The sequence below is a fragment of the Toxorhynchites rutilus genome, chromosome 1, assembly GCF_029784135.1.
Source record: "Toxorhynchites rutilus septentrionalis strain SRP chromosome 1, ASM2978413v1, whole genome shotgun sequence".
In the NCBI taxonomy this organism is placed as follows: domain Eukaryota; kingdom Metazoa; phylum Arthropoda; class Insecta; order Diptera; family Culicidae; genus Toxorhynchites; species Toxorhynchites rutilus.
Genome location: NC_073744.1, coordinates 198,419,335 through 198,446,781, shown reverse-complemented (window position 1 = coordinate 198,446,781; position 27,447 = coordinate 198,419,335). Strand labels below are relative to the sequence as shown.

General features: G+C 39.7%; 1 protein-coding gene across 1 annotated transcript in view; it reads right to left on the bottom strand.

The window, feature by feature from the left end:
* LOC129767727 (sushi, von Willebrand factor type A, EGF and pentraxin domain-containing protein 1) overlaps positions 1–27,447 on the bottom strand; it is a 152,437-nt gene that overhangs the window by 41,073 nt on the left and 83,917 nt on the right. Inside the window, exon 2 of the mRNA XM_055768887.1 lies at positions 6,868–7,044. Within this exon, the coding sequence (XP_055624862.1) occupies positions 6,868–7,044 (177 nt within the window). The remainder of the gene's footprint in view (positions 1–6,867; positions 7,045–27,447) is intronic.

Sequence of the window (27,447 nt, the reverse complement as noted above, 5' to 3'; positions counted from 1 at the left end):
CATACTCTACACGTTGTAGAACCGTACCTCCCAGTCTATAGTTGAAAGTTATCGGCTGAGCTCTCGTGGTATAAGTAATAACGCAGCATTTTCTGGCGTTTACACTCAGTTGCTCTCGACGTATTTCCCAAAATTGACCAAATCTTGCTGAATGACTCTCAATGACTACCTTGCGGAACTCCTGAATTAACCTAGAACCTAGATGCGTTGTTAACGGCACATACTGTGCACATCCATTCGAACATTTTTCCTGTAAATGCCGAAATCACCTACAGTGTGTATACTATTTATTCCTACCACATCGAAAGCCTTGCTCATGTCTGTATAAATAGAGTCCACCTGATACCCTTTGGATATATATGATCCATGACGGTACAGCAAAATTCGCAAAGATTCGTCACAACTGACTCTCATTCTAAGAAACCATGCTGTGTTGCTGAAACACGGTCGATAATACGTTCGTGAAGGTGGAAGTAAACAAGTCACTCAAATAATTTTGGCATCACAGACTGGATTGCGACGTCCGGAATTTTTTTTTGAGCGAGGACCCTTCATATGGATTGGAGTAATGTGCGAAACTTTCCACAGCGGCGGAAAATAACCGGACGAAAGTGGGGAATTAAATACAGTAGTCAAGGGTTCAACAAGTTCATCCTTGAATTCTTTCAGATGTTTTGCGGGGAGTCTATCTGGTTCTGCTGACTTATCCAAATCCAAATCCAATACTCAGACCTTCTTTCAATTCACGATGCGAGAGATCCAACAAGTCAGCGGTCGGATACCGTTAGAGCTCGGCGGTCTCCTGTCGAAGTCGAAGTCAAGTCGAAGATCGGTTATCGTAACTTATCATCTACGGAATTCCACTATTTTTTCGTCTACTATTCACGAACTTCCAGAAAGATTTCGGGTTTTCCTTTATTCATTCTGGATCCCAGAATCATTGATACGCTGCTCTGTGTAATACTTTTAAAGATCGCAGTAGCTATTTGTAAGAACCAACATTTTCCGAGGTTCGATTCTTTTGTTTTTTTCCAGTGCCTTACGTTTTTCCTTAAGAACTCGAATAAGAGCCGATGAAAATCAATCCGGATACTAGAGGTGTACTTTCGGAATATGTTGGATACAGCGACATGAGAACGATACATAACCTTAAAAAGAGCAGTTATTGGGGCTATTCTTCTGGTGCACAAAATAAAGTACGCAATACAGTAATTCAACATACAAATTGATTCATCTTTACATTAGTGTTTTGTTCGCCTTTAGCTTCAATCACGGATTACAGGCAACGAGACATACTTTAGACGAGGATTCTGATATGTTGGAGGTTGATATTCATCCAGACTTTTGACGTAGAACTACGTCTTTCATTAGGGGGCCAAATCAGAAAACACGTTCAGGTCACGTTTTTATGAAATAAAGTTAACGTTAATATCTATTTTTGCCGTGAACGGATTTAGCGATTTACATAGCAAACATATCGGAGATTCCCTAAGATTTGTTTAATATGCAATACATTAGAATCTCCTGGTTTGTAAATGGTGAAAATACATGAAAACTTTAAGCGTTTCCATTTTCCGATACATTTGTTCTGTCCATTTGTGTGCTTTCCCGAACAGAGCTGTCAATAACGAGCAACTTATCGACGAGCAGCGAAGGGGAAATCGTAGGATTTAAAGTCTTCATGAACAAAGGAAAAGAAGAAAAATGAAGGGGAATATTTGCCTAGAGTATAAATAGTGGATCTCGCTGAGGCAAACTTTCATTCAGCATCGGACTATTGAGCAGTCCAGTTCACTTTGCTTTCGCTGCGCTTCGATCTAAGATTGGACCCCACCAGTGGTAATCCAACTTGGATATCGTCGTGTGGTTTTTTCAGTTCGTTTTTGGCGTTATTCGTATCGTGTGTTTTTCTTTCCGCGTCATAAACTGGACGCTTCGCGTAGTGTGTAATGAGCAAGAACAAGAGGAAGGCTGGCTCGAGTACTGCAAAAAGCGAACGCATTGCCATGGGCAATCAAATTTCGAGGCAAGCGTCGTCTAGTAAAACACGCGATGTTGGTGCAGTGAAAAGCGCTCGCACTGAACCGATCCTTCGGGAGTGTGACACCGCATCGAACAACAGCGAAGTAGGCGACCTCGGCGCCTCGGTCGGAAATGTGAACGCCTTTACCCAGGCAGCAACCAAAATCAAGCTCCCCCCGCTGGTGGTGTAGGCGGTCGCTCTTGACAAACTCATCAGCGAATTCGCATCGATGAGTGTTACAGCAGAGTACAAGCTGTGTAGCATAATGTTTGTTTTTCGTCATCATAAGTGCTTCGTTGGTGCCTTTGACATTGCATGAATGCATTGAGCTGACGTTATGGCGAAGCAGGCATTAAGGTTGTGCACCAAAAATCATTTGGGGAATACCAAGCATTTTGAATGTCGTACTGGAATATTATAAGTTATTTGGGTTCGCGTGCCAGTCGCAAAACTGCCTTCAACTAGGATTGCGCTAGTCTTGCTCATAATAAAGCAATGCTACTGTTGATATCAACAAAAAGAGTTTATTTCGATTGTTTATACACCAAGAAAGTAAATGTCGTTCTGGAATGTTGTATGTGATTAGGTTTCGCTTGCCAGTAGAAAAACTTCCTCCACTAAGGGTGACAGCTGCGCTTAACTCGAACATGAGAAAGTAATGCAACTTTTTTCGAGACCAGTAATATAAACAGAATCGTTTCTTTTGAAAATAACGCAAAATGATGAGAAGTGTTTATATTCCTAGTAGTTTCAAGCCACCAATATGTATGCGTGCTATGGCGAACGTTTGTTTGGCGGTTGGTTTACGTTGTACGAACGATGTCTAGAGGTGCAATTCCACTGAGGCAATACTAAATAACATGTAGCATGATATTTGATACTTGCATGTGTTGTTTCCTCGCGGTGCCAAAGATATATTAATGTAGTTATGAGATGTGGAATAATGGTGCTGGTGCAACATGTATATAATCGACTGTACCCGAGTCTATATCAATTGCGAAAAAGGCCACCGGAATAGTCTACGGCGTAAATTTTCAATGCATTGACATGAAATTAATTGCGACAAATGATCAGCTAGTGTATTGTTCTGCGAGGGCAAGAATGAATCATCAATCAATTATCGTCAACTGATTCTACAATGAAAAAACATATCACAGATTATTCTACTAAGCAGTTGTTTCTAAAATTTCACAGCAGTATAGAATAAAATCCAAAGGTATAAACAAGTGACTTATATAAAATAACAGCGTAGTTCTACGTCTACAATGCGGTCGTATATTGGACATAACCTCCTATAATTTTTTTTCAAAGCTTTAAACTGTTTGTTGCGGTTGGTGTCATCTCCCCTGTCGACATTTCGATCCAAAATGGGCCACAAATTTTCTATTGGATTCAAGTTCATGCTTCGCGGCGGCCATTATCAATAGCTCAATACGTGAAGCACGGAAGGACAGTGATTTTGTGAGCTATGTGCTTAGGATCGTTGTCTTGTTGGAAAATGAACTTATTCTCTGAGCCAAATTTTCGCGCCGATTCTTCAAGACTCCTTTTCAAAATGCTGATGTAATAGTCTGCGCCATTATACCATCAATTTTCTCGAGATTACCGATATCCGAAAAGAAAGCACCACGCCATGATACTGCTACTTCCTTGCTTGATCGTCTTTTGGATATTTTTGTCGGCTAGTTTCTCGCCAGGTTTCATCCAAGCTCGTGCTCGTTGTTCGCGACCGAAGAGTTCAAATTTACTTTTATCGCTCCAGATAACCTGTTTCCAGAACTCTATCGGCTTGTCGATGTATTTTTGGGTATATTTGAGGCGTTTCATCTTGCAGAAATAAACATCAGTCAAAAAATGTAAACTGAATACAAAGTGAACAAACCTGTCAACATTTCGAATCAATGGTCGTCGTTGGGCAAATCCACTCTTATAACGCGAATTCCTGCAGTCTTCTGCGCACAGTTTATTCGGAAATATTTTAATTTTCATGAACTACTCGGCTGGTAGCGAAAGGATTTTTAGCGACTCCACGAGAAATTCGGTGATCATCGCTGGTTGTAGTCTTCCGCTTCTTTCCTCTACCGGTCCGGACCACTACGCTTCCTTGTTCTTCATGCTTTTTGTATATTTTTGTGCTCCTAAATCGCATTTACTTATCTGCTTGAATCTGCTAATAGAGATGTTTCATTACAGGTTTTGACGGTCACTTTTTGAAGATCCTTAGTATTATAAATTGAAGGCAATATCAATATTAATTCAAGTACATTTAATAATTCAGTACATTTAATTTTTTTAAATGAAGTGTGCGGAATATTAGCCAAAATGGTACAATGCTTCAAAAACAGGAAGTATAACATATATAACATATAACAGATATAACATCTATGGTATAACCGCAAGGGTGACGTAGGACTATCGTTGATTTAGAGATCATTTGTTCGAAGTTGAATCTAAATCCATTCTGAATGAATGAATAAATGAATATTTGGGGGACTTCGAAAACGAGAGCGTTACGTTGGAGGCACAAGGTTTTATGCATCCAATATAGGATACGAAAAACCTTGTTCTGAAGAATAATCTTCAGAAGCTAACCTGCTAACTGTACTTGATTGACAAATCACAAACCCAAATGTAATATATGGATATTTTATGGATAGAAAACATTAAAATAAACTCTTTCACATGAATATATTTTGAAAATTCCCAGAGGAACTGGCAGATTATTTTCAGTAACGATTAGTTATTTTCACATTTTCCTCGATACTGGAAGCCCACCAGTGGTTAATACCAACTCGATAACCACCTGTTAATAGCACTTGATTGAAACATATTTGGTCACAGTGTTACATGGATAGAAAACATTCAATTAAACTCTTTCACATGAATATATTTTGAAAATTCCCAAAGGAACTGGCAGATTATTTTCCAGCAATGATTAGATCTTTCCGGAATTTTCTCGATGCTGAATGGCATCCTAACGGAAAGAGTTCTGCGCGTGTATGTGTCGATCCTTCGCCGTCCACCTCCTCCAGCACGTTAGGCAACGATGTTGCCTTGTCGATGTCCTCACGAAAAATGAATGTGTCTCACCACCAGAATATCGCTTAAGTATGCTTTTTGTGTGTGATTGAATCGAGAGAAGGTGTGGTTTACGATGGCAATTTGGAAGGCAAACTGGAGGGGAATGAACTCTCTGAGCTCGGAACTTTCGGCGAATGAGCAATAATCGATTGCGGGCGCATACAATATTGGATACGGAAATATCCTACTGATGGGGAAGAATAATCTTCTGAAGCTATCCTGTTAATTGCGATTGATTGAAAAACCACAAAACCAAATGTATTTGGTCACAGTGTTACATGGATAGAAAACATTCAATTAAACTCTTTCACATGAATATATTTTGAAAATTCCCAAAGGAACTGGCAGATTATTTGCAGTAACGATTAGATATTTCCACATTTTCCTCGATACTGGAAGCCCACCAGTGGTTAATGCCAACTCGATAACCACCTGTTAATAGCCGCGCGTGTATGTGTGTGTAGCGATGTCTTCCCAGGGAACCGTTTGTGGCATCACTCTCCTCCTGATAGATTCCCTTCTGGCCTAGGGTGCACAAACAGGCTGTTGGTGACACCGTTCATCAGCGCTTTCATGATAAACTAAGAGCTTCACCACAACAGCGACAACATGCTCCAATCGCTGTTCAATTAGAACTGAGTGGATTTCCGAGCGCCGCTCGCTTATATACCGATTGGTGATTTCAATAGCCTGTTTTGAAAGCAATTTTAAGACTATTGAAACAAGTTTTTGGATCAAAAAGTAACAAGTATATAACGCGTAGACATTTTATCTTTCGAATGAAGTGTTTATCATACCATTTCGTTCAGTTGTTTAGGAGCTATTAACGCTCAAAATCTCGGTCTCCGGCGTAACGCTTTCGTTTTCGAAACTTTGATTTTACACCCCGGTATAGAAATGAAAGACGTAGTCCTACGTCAAAAAGAAGCTACTTTATTCTTCCGAGGTAACATGTGAGCACTATTTTCTATTCTCTTTTTTGTATTGTACAACAGTTGGAAAAGTTATAATTGCTCAGATAATTACATAAATATAATATATATACAAGAATTAGTCCGTTCATTCATAATAGCTTTCTACAGTCTTATAAACTCATGTAACAATTGATAATTTGAATGCAAAGGAAATGGTCAAAGATTCATGTTACAACGAAATGTTAATCGTTCCGTTCGAACGATGTGAAATGTGTAAATATAGTAAATGATACATTTGGAAATGAGTGTCATCCTTTCGAGCTGTTGACTAACTTCCTGTCATATGAGAAAAAGAACAAAAAACATAAATCGATTGATGAAATTGGGTGAATTGGTGACGATGACTCGAAGAAGTCGTGCGATAATTGAAACGGGGAATAAAAGTGAAAACACCATACTGCTGCTTCTCGCCACCCGCTCGGATCGCTCTGTATTGAAAATCAATGACCCAAACGAAGTGCCCACCCCATCACATCATCATCCCCATCGACTCAACGAAGGCTTATGTACAGAGCAATTGATTGGTTTCACGACAGGCCAGGGCTCTCGATTATTTCCCACAGCTCAGCCCGACTCGCTGCTGTCGCTCAACAACACGACGCTGTGGTTGAAAAGCGTTAGACGGATGGACGGGTCGTTGCATCGAATGACAGGAAATAATAGCAGCCGATGCTGCACGAAACCCTTGCTGGTGAATGGAACGTGTAATCGATAGCGCGGCAGCAGTCATCAGTCTCGGTCGGTCCCCGAAAGCAGCGATCTTCGATCATAGCGGTGGGAAATACTCACCACAGAATGGCATCTCCCGGTCCCAACCCTTGACCGGGTCACACTTGATCGTCTCCTGGCCGAACAGCTCGTAACCGGAGTCGCACTCGTACTTGGCGGATCGGAAGGCCGGTCCACCCCCATCGGCCAGCTGTGTTTGCACCCGGGCGTTTGCCGGAATCGCAGGCGGTCCACAAACTGAAAGAGAGAAGAAAAACGGACAAATGCGATTAGTCTTGCGGAATGGGTTGTTAAATTTTTCATTGTTTAATGTTGAGATTCTCATTCGAGATGCACAATTTGACTTTCACTATGGGCGACAAGAGTCGCTCTGTGGTGCTCCCAATTAGGCATAAGAGAACGTTTACAACCTTTTGTCCAGGCGTGGAGAGGTTGTTTGGCTTGACTGTTTTGGAGCTTATGCTGGGAAAGCTTGCCTAACACAGAGCACCGGTTGTTCTTGTTTTGACTGTGGAACCGGTTTTTCATTCCATCATCCCATATAGGCGGTGATTGATGTGTGAAACGAAATTCTCATTGAATCGCTCATTCAGAATTGTCAATAGCGAAGTCATTAGATCATTGGTCAAAGCATAGCAAATTCTGAAACAGCTTCCCTTTCTGGCGATTGTACAGTTTGTTGAATCCAACCTTCAGGTGGCATTTTCGATAAACAAAATCAATTTGTTTTTTGTTATGCCATAAAGGGTTCGGACTCTGAAAGGAAACCGAAACTCTTAAAAAGTACGAGTTGAAAAAACAGTAAGTGGGTTATATCTATGGTATAACCGCAAGGGTGACGTAGGACTATCGCTGATTTAGAGATCATTAGTTTGAAGTTGAATCTAAATACATTCTGAAAGAATGAATAAATGAATATTTGGGGGACTTCGAAAACGAGAGCGTTACGTTGGAGGCTCAAGGTTTTATGCATCCAATATTGGATACAAAAAACCTTGTTCTGAAGAACAATCTTCAGAAGCTTTCCTGCTAACTGCACTTGATTGACAAATCACAAAACCAAATGTATGTGGTCGCAGTATTATATGGATAGAAAACATTAAAATAAACTCGCTTGAATGTAATTTTCAATTCCAAGGGGAACTGGGCGATTTTTTTTCAGCAACGATCACTTCTTTCCAGGTTTCTTCTCGATAACCAGCAAACGAAAAGAGTTGCGCGCGTGTATGTGAGTGTCTGTGTGTGGCGGCTGCTTCGATGTCTTCCCGGGGAACCGTTTTTCGATGCTGATACTCTCTTGGTCACCTTCTCTTCTCCTTCTGATCGATTGGCTTTTCTGCGCTCCCTCACAGTTAAAACAACCTGATTGCATTTCAGTTCATGTCAGGCCAGGTAATAAATCCCTCGATCCCTCGCCGTCCAGCTCGCCCAGCACGTTCAGCTCGTTCAGTAACGATGTTGTCTTGTCGATGTCCTCACGAAAAATGAATGGGTTTCACCACCAGAATATCGCTTAAGTATGCTTTTCGTGCGTGATTGAATCGAGAGAAGGTGTGATTTACGATGGCAATTTGGAAGGCAAACTAGAGGGGAATGAACTCTCTGAGTTTGAAACTTTCGGCGACTGAGCAATAATCGATTGAAAATTATATAATTTTGGCGAAACATTTTCCGTTGCACGCGCATACAATATTGGATACGAAAATATCCTACTGATAGGGAAGAATAATGTTCAGAAGCTTTCCTGCTAATTACACTTGATTGAAAAATTACAAAATCAAATGTATTTGGTCGCTGTGTTATATGGTTAGAAAACATTAAAATAAACTCTTTCGCATGAATTTATTTTTCAATTCCCAGGGAACTGGCAGATTATTTTTCAGCAACGATTGGATCTTTCCGGAATTTTCTCGATGCTGAATGGCATCCAAACGAAAATAATCCTTTCAGTTTGGCCTGCAAAAAACTTTTCTGAACTCTAATCCATTAAATTTGGAGCCCTGAAAAGGGCCGTTGATTATATGCTAAGCTAATATAGCACGCTCTCCTTGGATTCGACGGGCCAGCTGAATGTCCTTGGGCATGATGTGACGCGTTTTGCGTGGATAGCACACAAATTGGTATCTTCGAATAGGCCTCCTGCAGCGTCATAAACGCGGAACTTTGGAAGTGCAAGTCGGTTTTGAAGTCCTGGGCAATTCCACGAACCAAATACTGCAAAGGTAACTTGCGAATCAGCAATTCGGTCGACTTCTGATAGCGACGAATTTCACGCAAAGTTCCCGGTCGATAGCGATGTGACTTCTTCACACTTCCTGCGGCTGGTGCGCTTATCCGAGCTGCTTTCGTGATGCCTCACCACCGAAAGACTAACGAACTGTCTGCTTGGTCCCAAACAAACGAGTCCTCATGGTGCGAGAGTTGAGTAAGAAATGAACGAAAGCAAAGGAAGCGTCATTTTATAAACCAAAAGCGTGAAATTCGTCGCTATCAGAAGTCGACCGAATTGCTGATCCGCAAGCTACCTTTGCAGCATTTGGTTCGTGGAATTGCCCAGGACTTCAAAACCGACTTGCACTTCCAAAGTTCCGCGTTTATGACGCTGCAGGAGGCCTATTCAAAGATACCAATTTGTTTGCTATCCACGCAAAGCGCGTCACATTATGCCCAAGGACATCCATCTGGCCCATCGTATCCGAAGAGAACGTGCTCTTAGCTTAGCATATAATCAACGGCCCTTTTCAGGGCTCCAAATTTGATGGATTAGAGTTCAGAAAAGTTTTTTTGTAGGACGATCTGAAAGGAGCATTTAGCGAAAATCGTGGTGTCGATGATAATGCGATACCGATAGGTGCCATGGATATGGATTTGATAGTGAAGAATATGAAATACATGACATGATGTGGTGAATATTTCCCCATATCGAAGACATCACTTTGATGAAACTGCATTATGAAATTATTTGTGTACGAATGCCGCAGTCGATAGTCGACTCTAATTTGCGCTGGGTAATTTCCTCGGAGGACTCAATTCTTCCTTTGAGCATTGATAATCTCTTTCTGGCAAGACGAAGTGGTATGAACCACATTATTCGAAAGATAAAATGAAGATGTTTTCTGCCAATTTCCTTCAACCTCCAAACATATCTTCCTCCCGTTTGTCGTTTTTGCGTTCGCTAATCCTTTCTCACAACACCCATTTCTCGTTTGAGAAATTGTTGAGTAAACATCGTTTGCCAGTGCGCGTAGAGCGGGAATTCCTAAAGATTCATTGTACCTCTAATAAATTGCCGAAAGACGTGGTCTTGCGTTGATCGCACTTGATTGAAAAATCCAAAACGAAATGTATTTGGTCGCAGCATTATATGAGTAGGGAGCAAATAATCGCTCGAAAATTACATGATTTTCGCGATGTGAAACATTTTCCGTTTTTCATGTTATGCATCCAATATTGGATACGAAAATTTTCTACTGATGGGGAAAAATAATATTCAGAAGCTTTCCTGTTAATTGCGATTGATTGAAAAATCACAAAACCAAATGTATTTGGTTGCAGTGTTGTATGGATAGAAAACATTAAAATAAACTCTTTCGCATGAATGTATTTTTCAATTCCCAGGGGAACTGGTAGATTATTTTCCAGCAACGATGATATCAACGAGGGTTCCGCGCGTGTATGTGTGTGTGGCGGCTGCTCCGATGTTTCAAGCGGAACCGTGGCATCACTCTCCTTCTGATGGATTCCCTTCTGGCTTAAGGTGCACAAACAGGCTCTTGGTGACACCGTTCATCAGCGCTTTCAAGATAAACGAAGTTAGCTTCACCACAACAGCGACAACATGCTCCAATCGCTGTCCAATCATAACTGAGGTGGTTTACGAGCGGCGCTCGCTTATATACCGTTTGGTGATTTCAATAGGCTGTTTTGAAATCAATTTTAAGGCTATTGAAACAATTTTTTGGATGGAAAAGTAACAAGTATATAACGCGTAGACATTTTATCTTTCGAATGAAGTGTTTATCATACCATTTCGTTCAGTTGTTTAAGAGCTATTAACGCTCAAAATCTCGGTCTCCGGCGTAACGCTTTCGTTTTCGAAACTTTGATTTTACACCCCGGTATAGAAATGAAAGACGTAGTCCTACGTCAAAAATTAAATATGGTGGGGAAGGGTGGTAAAGACGGACACCTGGGGGTGGGAAAGATGAACGCTAACTGAAAATTAAAGTTTATGTACTCGATAAGTTTTGGAGGTCTTCAAATATACCTTAAAAATTATCTAACAAAAAAAGCTAGACTAAAATCACTTAGAAGGGCTTGTAATTTTTCTCATTTTTTCATGTCTAAAATAGTGGACATCTGTTAATAAAAGAAGGAGGAGATAATCAAATTGTTTTCAAAACAAAATGTTTGTCTTTTGTCGGTGAAGTGTCTGTCTTATTCGACTTGATTAGTATTTTATTTTCGTCAATATTTCTGGCGTAAAAATAAGGAAACTTCACCGCTGATTCGATAAACTGGAAGAAAAGTGATGGTAAAATATTCACGTAACTAAAAATACCCCAAAAATTACTCGATAACTATGAAAACCTTATTTTCTGCAAACGAAAATTTGCATCAAGCTGATGTTTGTAGATTACTTTTTGACGTAGAACTACGTCTTTCAGGAAGGGTGCCAAATCAGAAAACAGGTCACGTTTTTATGAAATAAAATTAACGTTAATAACTCATTTCACTGTGAACGAATTCTCATGATTTGCATACCAATCGAATCGGAAATTCTCTAAGATTTGTTTGGTATGCTATACATTACAATTCGCTAATCTATGAACGATTTGAATTCATGAAAACTGGAAGAACATCCTTTTTCCCCATACATTTGTTCTGCCGATTTGTGTGCTAACCCTACCCGTATTTCGAATGCTTATAACTCGAACATTTCTTAACAGATCGGAAAGATGTTTGCATCAATTGATAAGAAATATTTGTGTTGAGTACTTTTGTACTCGCTTGTCGGTGTGCAGACCGGAATATGTTTCCCTAAAACGTACTTTTAAACTGAGAAGCCTGAGAAAATCGTCATTTCAGATACTAGATACTAGTTTTTATTAACAGTTTCAACAGAAAACCCAGCTAGGTGTACAAAGTAAGGCCATCTACACACTAGGCAACTTAGGTCGGGCAAACTTTTTCGATTCAATGGATGCCAGGTGATTTTTCATATGTTTTCACATGCTTAAAAAAAGGAAAAAAAAACTTTTTAAATTAAACGGTTTAATGTTCTAAAAGCTAGAAAATAATTAGGCAAGTTGTAGTAGTTATCACATCCCTTCCTTCATTAATCTAGGGCAGTGATGAGACTAAAATAAAATCGTGGGCATGTCGGATTTCCATTATCCACAGTTAGTTGTTTCATCATATGCCCCACGATTTTATTGCCACCCTTGCCAACTATAATTTTCAAAAATCAGGAAAAATGAAAATAAAAATCAGGATAGCTCATTATGGGTTGTCTGGAAAGTTTGTGCCGATTTTTGGTACAACAAAGCATCATTTTAATAGGCAGACATATATTTATTTAATTTTATATGCACAGTTGTGTTTCACAACCATTGGCTGGAGGCGATCTGGCGTAGTGGTAACATCCATACCTCTCACGCAGAGATCACGAGTTCAATTCTTACTCCCGACATTCTTCCAAAAATGGAAGTAAAAATGACGAACCAGCCGAAATGTGTTGAAAGTCACTATACAGGGTAACTTCGATATAACGTACATTTTACTTTTAGAATTGTACGTTGTATCGAATTGTATGTTACATCGAAGCGTAATAAAGAACTCTGAAACGTAGTTTATATTCCCTTATTGTGTTGCTGTTTGAGTAAGGACTCAATTAGAAGACGAAGCCAACTTTTCTAATGATTTTTCCCTTCGTTCTGTTGATTGAAGTTTGAAGTTTGAAGCTGCTGTTTGATTAGGATCCGGAATCACAAAACAGTTGTATTTCGGGATTGGTTAAAGTTACAACACAAGCTGTAGTATCAAAATAGGGATAATTTATTTTTGTTTCAGAAAAAAAAATATCCAAAAAAAATATTTTTTGGACTTTGATAATGTGTACGTTATATCGAGGTAAAATGTACGTTATATCGAGTGACGTTATATCGAGGGTACGTTATAACGAGGGTACGTTATATCGAAGTTTCTCTGTAATAGAGAAAAAAACCATTGATCATCTTTCACACAGTTGACAAATTCTATCCTTCCAGAACATGTTTGCTGTCTCGTCGAAAACTGTTCAAGGTATTTTTCATGCTGTTCATAGAGTCGAAGTTCTTGCCTTTAACCCTTTCATTACGGCAGTGTGCTCCGTCGGAATGCTATCGCTGAACGAAGCACTGCGCCGAAAAGAATGCATATCGTTCTAGTGTGATCGATGTGCAGTACCCTGATGTCGTCTATAGACGACGCTCGTAGCGAAAGGGTCAAGTGAATTTTGCAGAGACCTAAACCTGTGATAATCTGTAGGTGCAATATCTGGTTAGTTTTACTGATGCGAATCGTTTCATAAACGTAATGGAGAAGCAATCCATTAAAGGGTTTTCGGTCAAAGTGTGGTAAACTTCTACAATCACTAATTCTTGTCGCTTCATTTCTTCAATAGAATCAACTCTTCTTCCAGAGCAACAACCTTCGATGATTATATTAGGCTGTCAAAAAAGTCCTGCGGTATTTCCGCGAGGTGTCGTTGTAAGCGCGTAGTTCTAGTTGTATCGAGTATTGTATATACTATTGTATCGAGTCATACTATTGCTTGTTGGAAAGGTATTTTTGCGCGCTATAATATAGTCCTTGACAGTGTTTTGTTTGGTTAAGTCGTTCGTGAGTTAAAGTGTCGCAAATATGGAGCAAAATAAAGAGAAAATCCGACATTTTTTACAGTACTACTATGACAAAGGCAAAAATGCATCTCAAGCTGCCAATAAAATTTGTGCAGTTTATGGACCCGATACAGTTTCCATTTCCACCGCACAACGATGGTTTCAACGTTTTCGTTCTGATGTAGAGGTTGTCGAAGATGCGCCACGCTCCGGAAGGCCTGTCGTCGAAAATTGCGACAAAATCGCTGAATTAGCCGAGAAAGACCGGCATAGTAGCAGCCGTAGCATCGGCCAAGAGCTGGGGATAAGTCATCAAACCGTTATTAACCATTTGAAGAAGCTTGGATTCACAAAGAAGCTTCACGTTTCTTTGTTTTTAAGAGGCTTTAAACTTTGCAGTTCATTCGCCTCCAAAAAGAAGCTTGATGTATGGGTGCCACACATGTTGACGCAAAAAAACATCTTTGACCGTATCGACGCATGTGAATCGCTGCTGAATCGCAACAAAATCGACCCGTTTCTGAAGCGGATGGTGACTGGCGATGAAAAGTGGGTCACTTACGACAACGTGAAGCGCAAACGGTCGTGATCGAAGCCCGCTGAAGCGGCTCAGACGGTGGCCAAGCCCTCATTAACGGCCAGGAAGGTTCTGCTGTGTGTTTGGTGGGATTGTCAAGGAATAATCTATTATGAGCTGCTTCCCTATGGCCAAACGCTCAATTCGGACCTGTACTGCCAACAACTGGACCGCTTGAAGGTAGCACTCATGAAGAAGAGGCCATCAGACAATAGGGGTCTTTTACGGACCAAATTTCTGTCAGTCGTTCTGATTTCTGATTGGCTGATTTCGATAAATTTTGTAAACATAGCCGATTTTTTCAGTGTTGCCAATAAAAAAAGTCACAGGAAGGTTGTGTCCGAGACACGACCGCATAGTTGACGTAGGATTCCCTTAGGCTATCTGTTGATTTTTGATATATTTGACGAATTACATCGTTAAACTCTTTGATAAAGATTTGGTGGCCCTGAAAAGGGCAATTTTGTTTGGTTGTTGGGTATTGTTTGTTCACTCCACCAGTGTTTACCGAGTTATGATGACAGAAGTATGGTAAACAGTCGTTGGATGGTGCGTATCCGATAGAAGATGCCGAAGTGGAATGAGATATGATGAAAGCCGCCCTCTGTGACCCTAGATGGGATGCCTCCTGTGTTATGTATGGATGAAATAAAGAAAAAAAAAATTCACCAATGTAATATAAGATAATTACCAATACCGAACACAATTATCAATTTTTCTCATCAGTAAAAACATGTTATTTTAATATGGAAAAAACATATTTGAAATGGAGAAGATAATTTTGTTTTATAATTTTATAATTGTTTGAAATAAATCGTTCCATATATCAAATCATTTTTAACACAACTGCTACCATATACAATTTTACAATTACACTTGTGCTAAAAATTCACAATACACGATCGATCATTGCACTATGGTTCAGGAGGTGCATTTAAGTGGAAATTAGCATCTAGAGCTCGACAGTGATTCTCTAGACAAAAACTGTCTTCGACAAAGTTGTTACATATAATAGAGCGCTCATTTTTATGTTATCAAAAATAGGGTGACCAAAATTTACGATGAAATAAAAAATCTAGCCTTCTTATCTTTATAGATAGAGGTAAACATAGTTCGACAATATTGTAGCTCTGGTTATTTTAAGTAACTTTGTGGAACAATATTTCTTTCTATCTCTTCGAATAACCGATATAGCGCTTTTGCTCTAGGTTGAGTTAGGGTTACCATGAAAAAAACGGTTTTTTTGCTCTAACTTTTATATGTAAATTTCTACATCAAAACTGTCTTCGAATGACTTTTAGAGCTTTCCAATCCACGCATTTTACGATACATAACTTGTATGTATCTTAATTTTACTGAAAGTTATTGATGTTTTTTCCCCGAAAACACGACTTTTTCATTTGCTAGTCGTTCTTTTTGGGGTAAACATAATAAAAAATTATTGATGGCATTTTCAAGACCACATTTGATTCTACATAAGGTGTAACTTTCAAAAGAGTGTTATTTTTTGTATTTGAGTAAATTAAATTTGAAATTATGAGTTTTTGCATATAAATGAACAAGTTGCAATTTTTAAATGCATATAGTAAGCGTAGACTTTAAAGCAGCATCACTTCAGCTCAGTCTTAAAGCCACTCAACATGGAGATTCAAAGAAGACACATTGTTGATTTCATTTTTCGGTGGACGAAATATAGAAGACGTTATACAATTATTACGATAAAAATTTCTGACTATTTTCTTTTTCTACAATAAAATATATTTATTGTATAAAAAGAAAAGCGGAGACCGACAAATTATCAAATGCTTCCTGAATAGAAACCGTATAAAGAACAACTCGGGGCTCGACGTGTTATTTTTTAGTAATGTATTGACATATTTTACTGGCGATGAGTTGATTGATGACATTATTTTACCAAACTTTTGTGGTTCCTATTGTTTTATTTAAATTTATTTTTATAATGTTCCGTATGTACATATTAACCTGTTTTAGTTGTTATTTTTTTTTTTTTTATTTAAATCGTTTATTTTTACAGGCTCAGTTACATAGGTTTAAAGGAGCCGAACTCCTTACTGTATTGTTACTAGTATATATACATTTTTCCTTAATTCTAATGTTAATAATATAGGAAACCGATTACTCGCGGTCAACTCGAGTTTAGAAGGGTGACATATTTTCTTCAGGAAAAGGAGGGGATATGAGGATATGTTGACATTGATCACACTCACACTCTCAATCACACTCTCAATCACACTCAATTCTTAAACCTATCTTATATCTAATATGTATTTACATTTCATCTTATTCTTAAGAAGGGATCCGATCTCTCACAAAGGAAAAGGAAAAGGAAAAACTAAGGGTATAAGGACAATCACACACGAAGATCGATAGCTTTAAGGAATACATATATTTGGGACATGTAATCAAGGTCTAACCGAGCCAACACGTCTCTCACCGGCACATTGGGCTGCCTTCCTCGGGCCCGAAGGGTGACTACTAAATTCGATCTGGCGACAAGATACAGCTCGCACGACCAAACAACGTGCTCGATGTCGTGGTAACCTTGGCCACAAACACAAAGATTGTTGTCGGCAAGATTAATACGAAAGAGTAGCGCATCTAACGAACAGTGATTGGACATGAGTCGGGAGAAGGTGCGAATAAAGTCCCGGCTCAAGTCCAGACTTTTGAACCATGGTTTGAGGCTAATCTTAGGGATAATCGAGTGGAGCCACCGGCCCAATTCATCTTCGTTCCATTTGCGTTGCCAGTTAACTATGGTATTTTTGCGGACTAAAGAATAAAATTCATTGAAGGCGATTTGACGCTGATAAATATCGCCTTCAATTGCACCTACCTTTGCTAATGAGTCAGCCCTCTCATTACCCAGAATTGAGCAATGTGAAGGGACCCAGACAAAGGTAATGACATAACAGCGTCTGGATAAAGCACTCAAAATTTCTCGTATTCTCTCAAGGAAGTACGGCGAGTGCTTTTCCGGCCTCACTGAACGGATAGCTTCGACAGAGCTAAGACTATCCGTTACAATGTAATAGTGTTCAACAGGTCGTGAGGCGACGCTGTCCAGCGCCCAGTGTATCGCTGCCAATTCAGCAATATACACTGAGCAAGGATTCTGAAGACTGTGTGAGGTGCTAAAAAATTCGTTGAACACTCCAAATCCTGTGGACTCATTCATAGAGGACCCATCAGTAAAGTACATATTATCACAATTGATATCCCCATACTTTGCATCGAAGATCGTTGGAACGATCCTCGATCGAAGATAATCTGATGTTCCATGGATATCCTGCTTCATGGACAGATCAAAATGCACAGAGGAATTGATGTAGTCAGGAAAACAAACATGGTTGGGAATATACGAAGAAGGATCAACCTGCATGGAGACGAATTCATGATATGAGCTCATGAATCCAGAATGAAAATTTAGCTCGATCAGCTGCTCAAAATTTCCGATCACCAATGGGTTCATAACCTTACACCGGATGAGGAACCGAAGAGATAATAAATTGAAGCGATCTTTTAGTGGGAGTAGGCCTGCCAAAACCTCGAGACTCATGGTATGCGTTGAGGGCATACATCCCAACGCGATACGGAGACAAAGATACTGAATTCGCTCGAGTTTAATGATGTGTGTTTTGGCAGCTGATTGAAAACAGAAACTGCCATACTCCATCACTGAGAGAATAGTTGTTCGATACAACATTATAAGATCTTCGGGATGGGCTCCCCACCAGGTGCCGGTAATTGTACGGAGAAAGTTTATTCTTTGTTGACATTTTTTACTCAGATACCTAATATGGGCCCCCCAAGTACATTTAGAGTCGAACCAGACCCCAAGATACTTGAATGACATAGCATGAGTGATCGGTTTACCCAAAAGTTGAAGCTTTGGTTTTGCTGGTCTATGCTTCCTAGAAAAAACCACCATCTCTGTTTTCTCCGTGGAGAATTCGATCCCTAGCCCAATGGCCCAGGTTGAAAAATTGTTCAAAGTATCTTGTAAGGGTCCTTGCAGGTCGGATTCGTTTGATCCTACGACAGACACCACTCCATCATCTGCAAGTTGTCTTAGGCTGCAATTTTGTGTAAGGCAATTGTCAATGTCGCTTACGTAGAAGTTGTACAAAAGGGGGCTTAAACATGAGCCCTGGGGGAGGCCCATGTAAGAGACCCGACTTACTGCCGAATCTCCGTGAGAAAAGTTCAAATGCTTCTCACAAAGCAAGTTATATAACATATTATTCAATAGAGGCGGCAGACCCCGAGATTGTAATTTGTCTGACAAAACCTCTATTGAAACAGAATCAAAGGCCCCCTTTATGTCCAAGAATACTGAAGCCATTTGTTTTTTTTCGGCGTAAGCCAGTTGAATTTCTGAAGAAAGCAACGCAAGACAATCATTCGTCCCCTTGCCCCTGCGGAACCCATATTGTGTATCTGAGAGTAGGCCATTCGTTTCAACCCATCGATCAAGGCGAAACAAGATAATTTTCTCCAACAATTTCCGTATACAAGACAGCATTGCTATTGGGCGGTACGAATTGAAGTCGGACGCGGGTTTTCCGGGTTTTTGAATAGCTATAACTCGTACTTGTCTCCAATCATCTGGAACAATATTATGCTCCAGAAACCGATTGAATAAGCTCAACAAGCGATGTTTCGCCACATCAGGGAGATTTTTCAGCAAGTTGAACTTAATTCTATCCGATCCCGGAGCAGAATTGTTACATGAAAGGAGAGCAAGAGAGAATTCTACCATCGAAAACTCGGAATCAAGATCGCACCTATCTTGTGGTATATCTCGAATAATTCTTTGCACTGGAGCGGAATCGGGACAAACCTTTCGTGCAAAATTAAAAATCCATCGATGTGAATATTCCTCGCTTTCATTGGATGAAGAGCGATTTCTCATGTTTCGAGCCACTTTCCATAATTTTTTCATTGACGTTTCTCGTGACAAACCTCCCACGAAATTTCGCCAATAAGCACGTTTTTTCCCTTTGATCATGTTTTTAAATTGATTTTCAAGGTCCAAATACTTCTGAAAATTTTCAGGGGTTCCACGTTTCCGAAAAGCTTTAAATGCATTCGATTTATCTCCATAAAGCTTGGAACACTGGCCATCCCACCATGGATTGGGAGGCCTTCGACGAATAGTGGAACCTGGGATGGGTTTCGTTTGAGCGCGAACCGCGCTGTCATATATCAAACGAGAAATGAAGTTATACTCCTCCAATGGAGGCAAACCATCTCTGGAATTGATGGCTAGAGCAATCGCGTCCGCATATTTTTTCCAGTCAATGTGTCTTGTGAGGTCGTATGCCATGTTTATTGATTCAGAAGAATTCAACCCATTGGTGATAGAAATTTTGATTGGCAAGTGGTCACTACCGTTGGGATCCTGGATTACATTCCACTTGCAATCTAACGATAGTGAATTCGAGCAAAGCGAGAGGTCAAGAGCACTTGGTTTAGCAGGAGGTTTAGGTACACGTGTTGTTTCCCCAGTGTTCAAAACGGTCATATTGAAGCTGTTACAAAGGTCATATATCAACGATGAACGATTGTCGTCGTACTGTTCCCCCCAGGCAGTTCCGTGAGAGTTGAAGTCTCCCAAGATTAATCGTGGCTCAGGAAGGAGTGAGCACATGTCAACAAGTTGCTTGCGGCTAACCGCAGCTCTCGAAGGCCAATACAAGCTGACTATACAGAGGTCTTTGCCTCTGATGTTTGCATGACAAGCAACAGCTTCGATCCCTCCAGTAGGTGGAAGGTCAATTCTAAAAAATGAGTGACACTTATTGATCCCCAATAGTACCCCTCCGTATCTGTCATCACGGTCCAAGCGTATTATATTAAAATCGTGGAAAGAGAGATCATTTTGAGAAGAGAGCCAGGTTTCGGATAGAGCAAAAACATCACAATTGAGTTTATGAATTAGAAATTTGAATGTATCCAATTTAGGGATAAGACTACGACAATTCCACTGTAAAACAGTGATATCTCCGACCTCTCTATTTAAATTAGACATCAAGAGAGATAATCATTGCAAGGAGGGGCCATGTTTGCATCAATTGCTGCAAAATTGTCTTTAGTACTGGAAGCATTGCGGTGACAATGGTTCTGATGGAGTCGGAAACATTAAAACACGTGAAGATTTGATCCACAAGGTCAGACAACTTTATAAATCCCGATTGGGAAGTTGAACTTGACGGAAAAACAGGGACAGTTGGGGTTTTTGATGTCCCCTCGAGTGCTGGGTCGTTCGAAGGTGAACTATTACCACGGAGGCCAGGAGGGACCTGATTTTGCTTATCCGCTGCACTCGATTTTTTGGGCAAGCTAACAGGGGGTATCACCGGAGGGACTTGTCCTTGAACTTTGGGAGTGGTCACATTTTTGCGCCGGGGATTCCCTTGAGAAATAAACGGCGTGCCCCCGTTAGCTGTATCCGCTTCCATTTCGTCAACTGGCAACGTAGCGAAGACATTGTGTGTATTGATTGGTTGTTGTTCTTGAGCCAGTGGAGAAGCGCCCTTCAAAATTTCTGCGAAAGTGCGTTTAGAGCGTTCCCTCAAAGAGCGCTTCTGTTTCTCCCAGCGAGCCTTGTATGTTTCACAAGCTGAGAGCACGTGTGGGGATCCCCCGCAATATGGACACTTATGCTCAGTCGCACTGCAGGATTTCCCCTCATGTTGTTCTCCGCAAGTGGCACATCGTTCTTTATTGGCACAATAAGCAGCCGTGTGACCAACTGACTTGCACTTTAGACAAGTCATTGGCTTTGGAATAAAAAGTCGCACGGCTAACCTCAATTTATCTACCATCACGTAGTCAGGGAGAGCTGAACCAGCGAAGGTGACTCGAAACGAGTTAGACGGCGTAAATTTCTTTTCTTCTCCTTCATGGGAGACTGTTCCGAGCTGGCGGCAACCCAAGATCTTAACAGTCGTCGAGGGCAGTTTTTTAAAACGGCCGGTACCTTCACTCGTAATGTATTCGCACGTCAAGCCCGTTTCGGTTATCACACCCTCAATTTCGACTATGTGAGAGGGAATGTAGACCCGATACTCAATTGTAAAATGCTGATCGACAACAATCTTGTTTGCGTCTTTTCGATCATTCACGACAACTCGCAATTTGTTTGGTCTAACCTTCGAAATTTCCGAAACGGAGGTATACCTTGCCAGATCTTTCGCGATCTGCATGACTCTCAACGCCTTTCCATTTGGCTTAGGCCTGAAGAAAACAACCCAGGGACCAGTTCCGGGCGCATCTTCTGGATAGACCTTTACACGGGGAGTGGGAATAACAGGGGGGGAAGGCGAGGACGGGGATTGAGAGTGGGAAGGCGAAGGTTGAGAAGGAGCGGGAAGAACAGAGGGAGAAGACGAGGTTGAAGGTAGAGTGGGATCGTTAAGGGCAGATGGGAGATTTGCTAGTTTTTTGGAGGGAGGCTTGGTAGGGTTAGCTGACTCGTCCCCAGAAGAAGTATCTTCCGTATTTGGAACACGTTTGAGTGACTTTTTTTTATCCGTTAGGAGGGAACTAGAGTCAGAGACCTCCATATCCGAAGGTCCCCCACTCTCTGCCATTTTAAATTTTCACTTATATTCTAAGTATTTTTTTAAACAATATTTCACAATAAAATAATTCACAAAAACAAAAAAAAAACTTATAATTATTAAATATTTTCTCTCAGTATATTCAATCTTATTCACCTATGAACGCACTCCAGTGCAGATGAACGGGAGCGTGCTGAAAGCTCGTTGGTGGTGGGAATGTGCCTACGACACCACTACACACAATCGTCGGTGAAAGCTTACCCGCACTGGTACTGTTGGCACGATGATTCGGCGAAATCTCCAATGTCGGCGAAGCAGCGACAAAACAAAAACCAATGCTTTGCTTTCCGAGGATAAAAGCCTTTATCCACTTGCAGGCAGGGCACTTCACTCACTATCCAGATAGTGAAATGAACTCTTCAGCGGCAAAAAAACAACAATCACGCGGTAACCGATAACGGAACTTGGACGCGACTTTCCTTCGTCTGGTTACTTCGGGCAATCGGCGAAGAATGTGTTTTAGTTGTTGTAATGGAAATTAATTCATAGTAATAATTAAAAATCATACAAATAAAAAACTACAAAATCAAATGCTTAGCATTTTCCGGAATCAGAAGATCGGAATACTCTGGTGTTTGCCTATTACTATGAGATAATACTGGATCGGAAGCTGTTGCGAAGCCCAGTTCTTCAGCAGAATTTGTTTCTGTGATCTCCCGAACACGGTTACACTTCATTCTTTTGGCTCAGCTCAGAGCTTCCTTTCTTACTCAGCTTCCTTTCTTGCCTTCTAGCAGTATTAGAAAAGGTATTTTTTTAGAAAACCAAGACTTCTTTGAGCCACGTGGCATTTTGCCGTTCAAATCGGGAGCGTGTGCGAGGACATTTCGACCACCGTGTTGAGAACTTTAACTTCTCAAAGGCACTTTCTGGCACTCAAAACACATATATCTTGGCATTTTTCTCGTAATAATTGTATAACGTCTTCTATATTTCGTCCACCAAAAACAAAAACAAAAATGTGTCTTCTTTGAACCTCCATATGTTGAGTGGCTATAAGACTGAACTGAAGTGATGCTGCTTTAAAGTCTCACTTACTATATGCATTTAAAAATTGCATCTTGTTCATTTATATGCAAAAACTCATAATTTCAAATTTAATTTACTCAAATACAAAAAATAACACTCTTTTGAAATTTACACCTTATGTAGAATCAAATGTGCTCTTTAAAATGCCATCAATAATTTTTTATTATGTTTGCCCCAAAAAGAACGACTAGCAAATGAAAAAGTCGTGTTTTCGGGGAAAAAACATCCATAACTTTCAGTAGAATTAAGATACATACAAGTTATGTATCGTAAAATGCGTGGATTGGAAAGCTCTAAAAGTCATTCGAAGACAGTTTTGATGTAGAATTTTACATATAAAAGTTAGAGCAAAAAAACCGTTTTTTTCATGGTAATCCTAACTCAACTTAGAGAAAAAGCGCTATATCGGTTATTTGAAGAGATAGAAAGAAATATTGTTCCACAATGTTACTTAAAATAACCAGAGCTACAATATTGTCGAACTATGTTTACCTCTATCTATAAAGATAAGAAAGTTATATTTTTTATTTCATCGTAAATTTTGGTCACCCTATTTTTGATAACATAAAAATGAGCGCTCTATTATATGTAACAACTTTGTCGAAGACAGTTTTTGTCTAGAGAATCACTGTCGAGCTCTAGATGTTAATTTCCACTTAAATGCACCTCCTGGACCATAGTGCATTGATATGAAATTTCACGAAGCAACCAACTTTAATGTTCCAAATTTAAATTTTATTTGCTAGAATTAAAACCACTCACCCTACTTGCAGTATAAAAATGCGCCCGGCTTGCTTATAGTGATCCCCGATAATCGTTCGATTAATCGGTTAATTGAATACCTCCTATAGAAATCCATTATTAATCGAACGCATACTGCACAACCAATAATCGGAGCGAACGAATAATTTACGTCGATTAATCGATCTAAACCCAGAGAGAAAAATTCGTACGGCCGCTGCAGTTTTATCCTGAAAATCAATCATTATCTTTGATGCTCCCCTAAGTTCGTAAACGATGCTCAATGCCGTTAACGCGAATTAAGCTTCGTTTACGACTTGAGGGGAGCGTAAAAGATAATAATTGATTTGAGTGGGGAACACATTTCGGTGGGAACAAAAGTTCCCCCTACTTTCATGTATTTGCAATGCCGATTTCCCCCAGGCAGCTTGGTTTTGATGTCTATTTTAGGGAACCGCCGCATGTGTCGTCAATTTCAACCAATTAGAAGTGAATATTTCCGTTAGGATAGGAGCTGAGATTTTTCAATTGTTCGATAGTTAGTTTCATGACATATATTATTTTATTCAATATAAAAAATTGTTATGGAGTGCCGAAATCGATTGACGCAAAAATTTCATCAATCCATCATGAAATGACTGAGCAATAAGCGTTTGAAATTGGACAATTTTCACGATGTACTCGATTTTTTATTTTCAATTTGTACCCCAATATGTTCCCGAAAGACGTAATCCTACGTCAATAAATAGCGTTGAATGTGTATTGAATTAAAAATGGCGAATTCAATGAATATTACGATATTTAGTTTAAAGGAAATGTGAAGGAATTATATGCAAGTTCATGTTATGTTATGTGTTTTTTCACAATGGAGTAAAGTGAACGGCAAAACACTCATTTGTCAGTTTAGCTTCGTTAGGTCCCTAATGCGATTTCATATTTCGGAATATAATTTCCATTGCTAAGAAGAAACGGGAAGTCTCAGCATTCACTATGCAGATGGCAGAGTTGTTAGCTCTAGCTCGTAAATATGAAAAAAAAAACGATACCATTCATACCATCCAGGTTGTGTTTTGCTGACTACCAATTGTTACACTGCTGACATCTTCTTTTCCGCTGACTTATTTTGATGATGTAAAGAGCTACGAATTTTGTTCTGTTCTGTCGAGGAAAGTTTACGCTTCATCGAGGGTGTATTCATAGGCGAATTCAACATTCATGTCATCCACATTATCACTAAAATTAGATGAAGCTGAACTTCAATATGATGTAGATGCTGCTTCACTGTCCATCAATTTCTGGGCTGAACATTCTTCTCGCCGCTTTGATAGTAAGACCATCAATCCAATAAGATGTTCTTGTGTATCGGCTGTATGCGAAGCATTCGGTACTACGGTCATGTATTGCGAAAGAGTCACGATTTTCAAGTTGTTTCTGAACAATGGAGTTGAGCGCCGTTGTTTTGCACGAAAAGATTCTCCAGACAAACTTGGATGAGTTGTTATGGATATCATTATTATACTATAGATGCGGGTATTTAAAAGACTTATTTCATCCTTTATCCTTTTTGAGATTGCCTTACTGAAAATATGCAAAATCATTAATTTCCCACCAACCAAATGTTCCGATTCATAGAAACAGAAATCAAAAATTTCCGAAATTTTATAATATTTGGCAACTCTGGCAGCTTCGTTTTTCGACGACGAAGAAGAGTAAGAAGCCAGTTGTCTCATCTTGTCTTAGTTCGAAACGATGTTGAGCTGAGAGCGCTACTCTAGGAATTCTGAAATTTCATAGAGTTGAATGTATAATTTGATAAATCTCTAGATTTATCGATGGAATAGAAATTAGGTTGCCCTAGAAACAAACAAAGGATTCATTCACCCCTTTAGATTAATCCCAGCAGTTGCAGAATCTTGCGTTGCGTTGGATTCCGTTTAAATGTGGATCAGTGCACGAAAAAAGTTAAGTAATAAGTCATAGCAATAGAAGACCTGATTAAAAGAGCGCAGACCATGGTGACCTATATCCTTTACCAGGATCGCATGAATGAACGGTGGTCGCTCAGCGATGAACCAACCATTCACATGTGCTTTAGCATGTCATTATTGATTTTTTTTTTCAAATAAATATGTTAATGAATGTGAACAATCAAAACTTACCTAAAACTTCTTTTAAATGACAATTTTAAAAATTATTTCAATATATTCTCTTGCTGATGCTTGGATGTTTTTAACTAACGATTTTTATTTTTAAGTTCATTTGCGTATCATGCATTTCTTTTCTCTCACTCGCTTCCGTTGTTTCAATAATTTGTCAATTTGTGTCTCTAATGATTGAGCGTCGATTTCTTTCCGATTCTGATAAGCAATATTTTCAGTTCACTGTTTCAGGTGGACATCATTTCGGTGTCGTATTAACTTTTGCGAGCACTTTTAGCCGCCACGGAACCAGACCGTGGCGCTGGTGGCTTATTGTATACGTTTTTGTTAGAATATTGTTTGGAATTAATGACGGATCCCGGAAGATTCGGGGAACCAAAACAGGAGTAGTCGTCCTGTTTCTTGAGTGCCCGCAGCAATTTCATTTGGGACTCTGAAACGCCCAGTTTCATTATTTCCGCATCCACTTCTTCTTCGGTCCAAATTTTCCGAGCACCAGGAATAGGAACTGGTGCAGATTTGATACGATGGTCCAATGTAAACGAAGCCGGATTTACATTCAGTGGTGGTGCCACCGGTTTTCTGCGGCGGAACCAGAACAAACCAATGATCATGGCCAAACTTGGCAGCGAGATATAGAGTAGGCACCTTTTGTTTACCATGGTATTAAATACGATATTTTTACCGTAACTATTTCAAAAACTGTACAAAAATGGCTCTGCTGAGAAGCTTCCTCCTTTCGATTCACTGCACCAGATGTCGACCGACAACCGATTCTCCAAAAAATGGTGTGCCAACAATCAGGCATTTTTCATTTTTGTACACCATTATTCGAATGTCATTAAAATGGCGCAAAGAACAGTGCCGCTGTGAAAACAGCATTCATTCCGCGCAGGGTCTCGAAGACCGAGTTTCGTAACACAGATGGGACAAATTTTCCTGAATAGGCAGATTGACGAACCGAACCCGGTTTAAATTGGCTGTCCAAACGGTTATTTTTCTCTTCTCTCCAATTTTGTTCTAAAAATATTACAGATTTTTCTAATATTAAGTTAGTTTTCGCGAGTTAAGTTCAATTTTGATTTAGCTCATTAGCGACCAGAACATGAAATTTAAAAATTTCCATGTCTTTGGAAAGCAATCATATGGTAATGTTTTAGCACTAAATGATAGCGTAATTTACTAGCTACCACTCACCACTAATCTGATTTAACATTCTACAATAGACTCAATGTTTTTTTTCCGTTTTCAAGTATAAATCACGCGTTTTCCAAAAAGTAAACAATTCAAAGTAAAATTTAAGAAATTTCGCACAAGACTTATAAGTTGAAGAATATTTTATAATTGAATTCGCTGCTTGTTGTCAGTACATTTTTTTTTGTATTTTCAGTTCTGTTTGAAAATATACAAATGAAGTTTGTTCTATGATTTGTCGATAAAACATGGAAGTAGATTCTTGTATTTTCGTTTTCCAATAAATTCACAAGAAACAAGCATGCATTTTGTGACGTGATAACAAACTGTGCGAAAAAAAACAGTCTCCACAAAGCCTGAATACTTCTCACTTTCTTCTGAGATCTACCCTTCCCCTCCTAAGGGTCCAT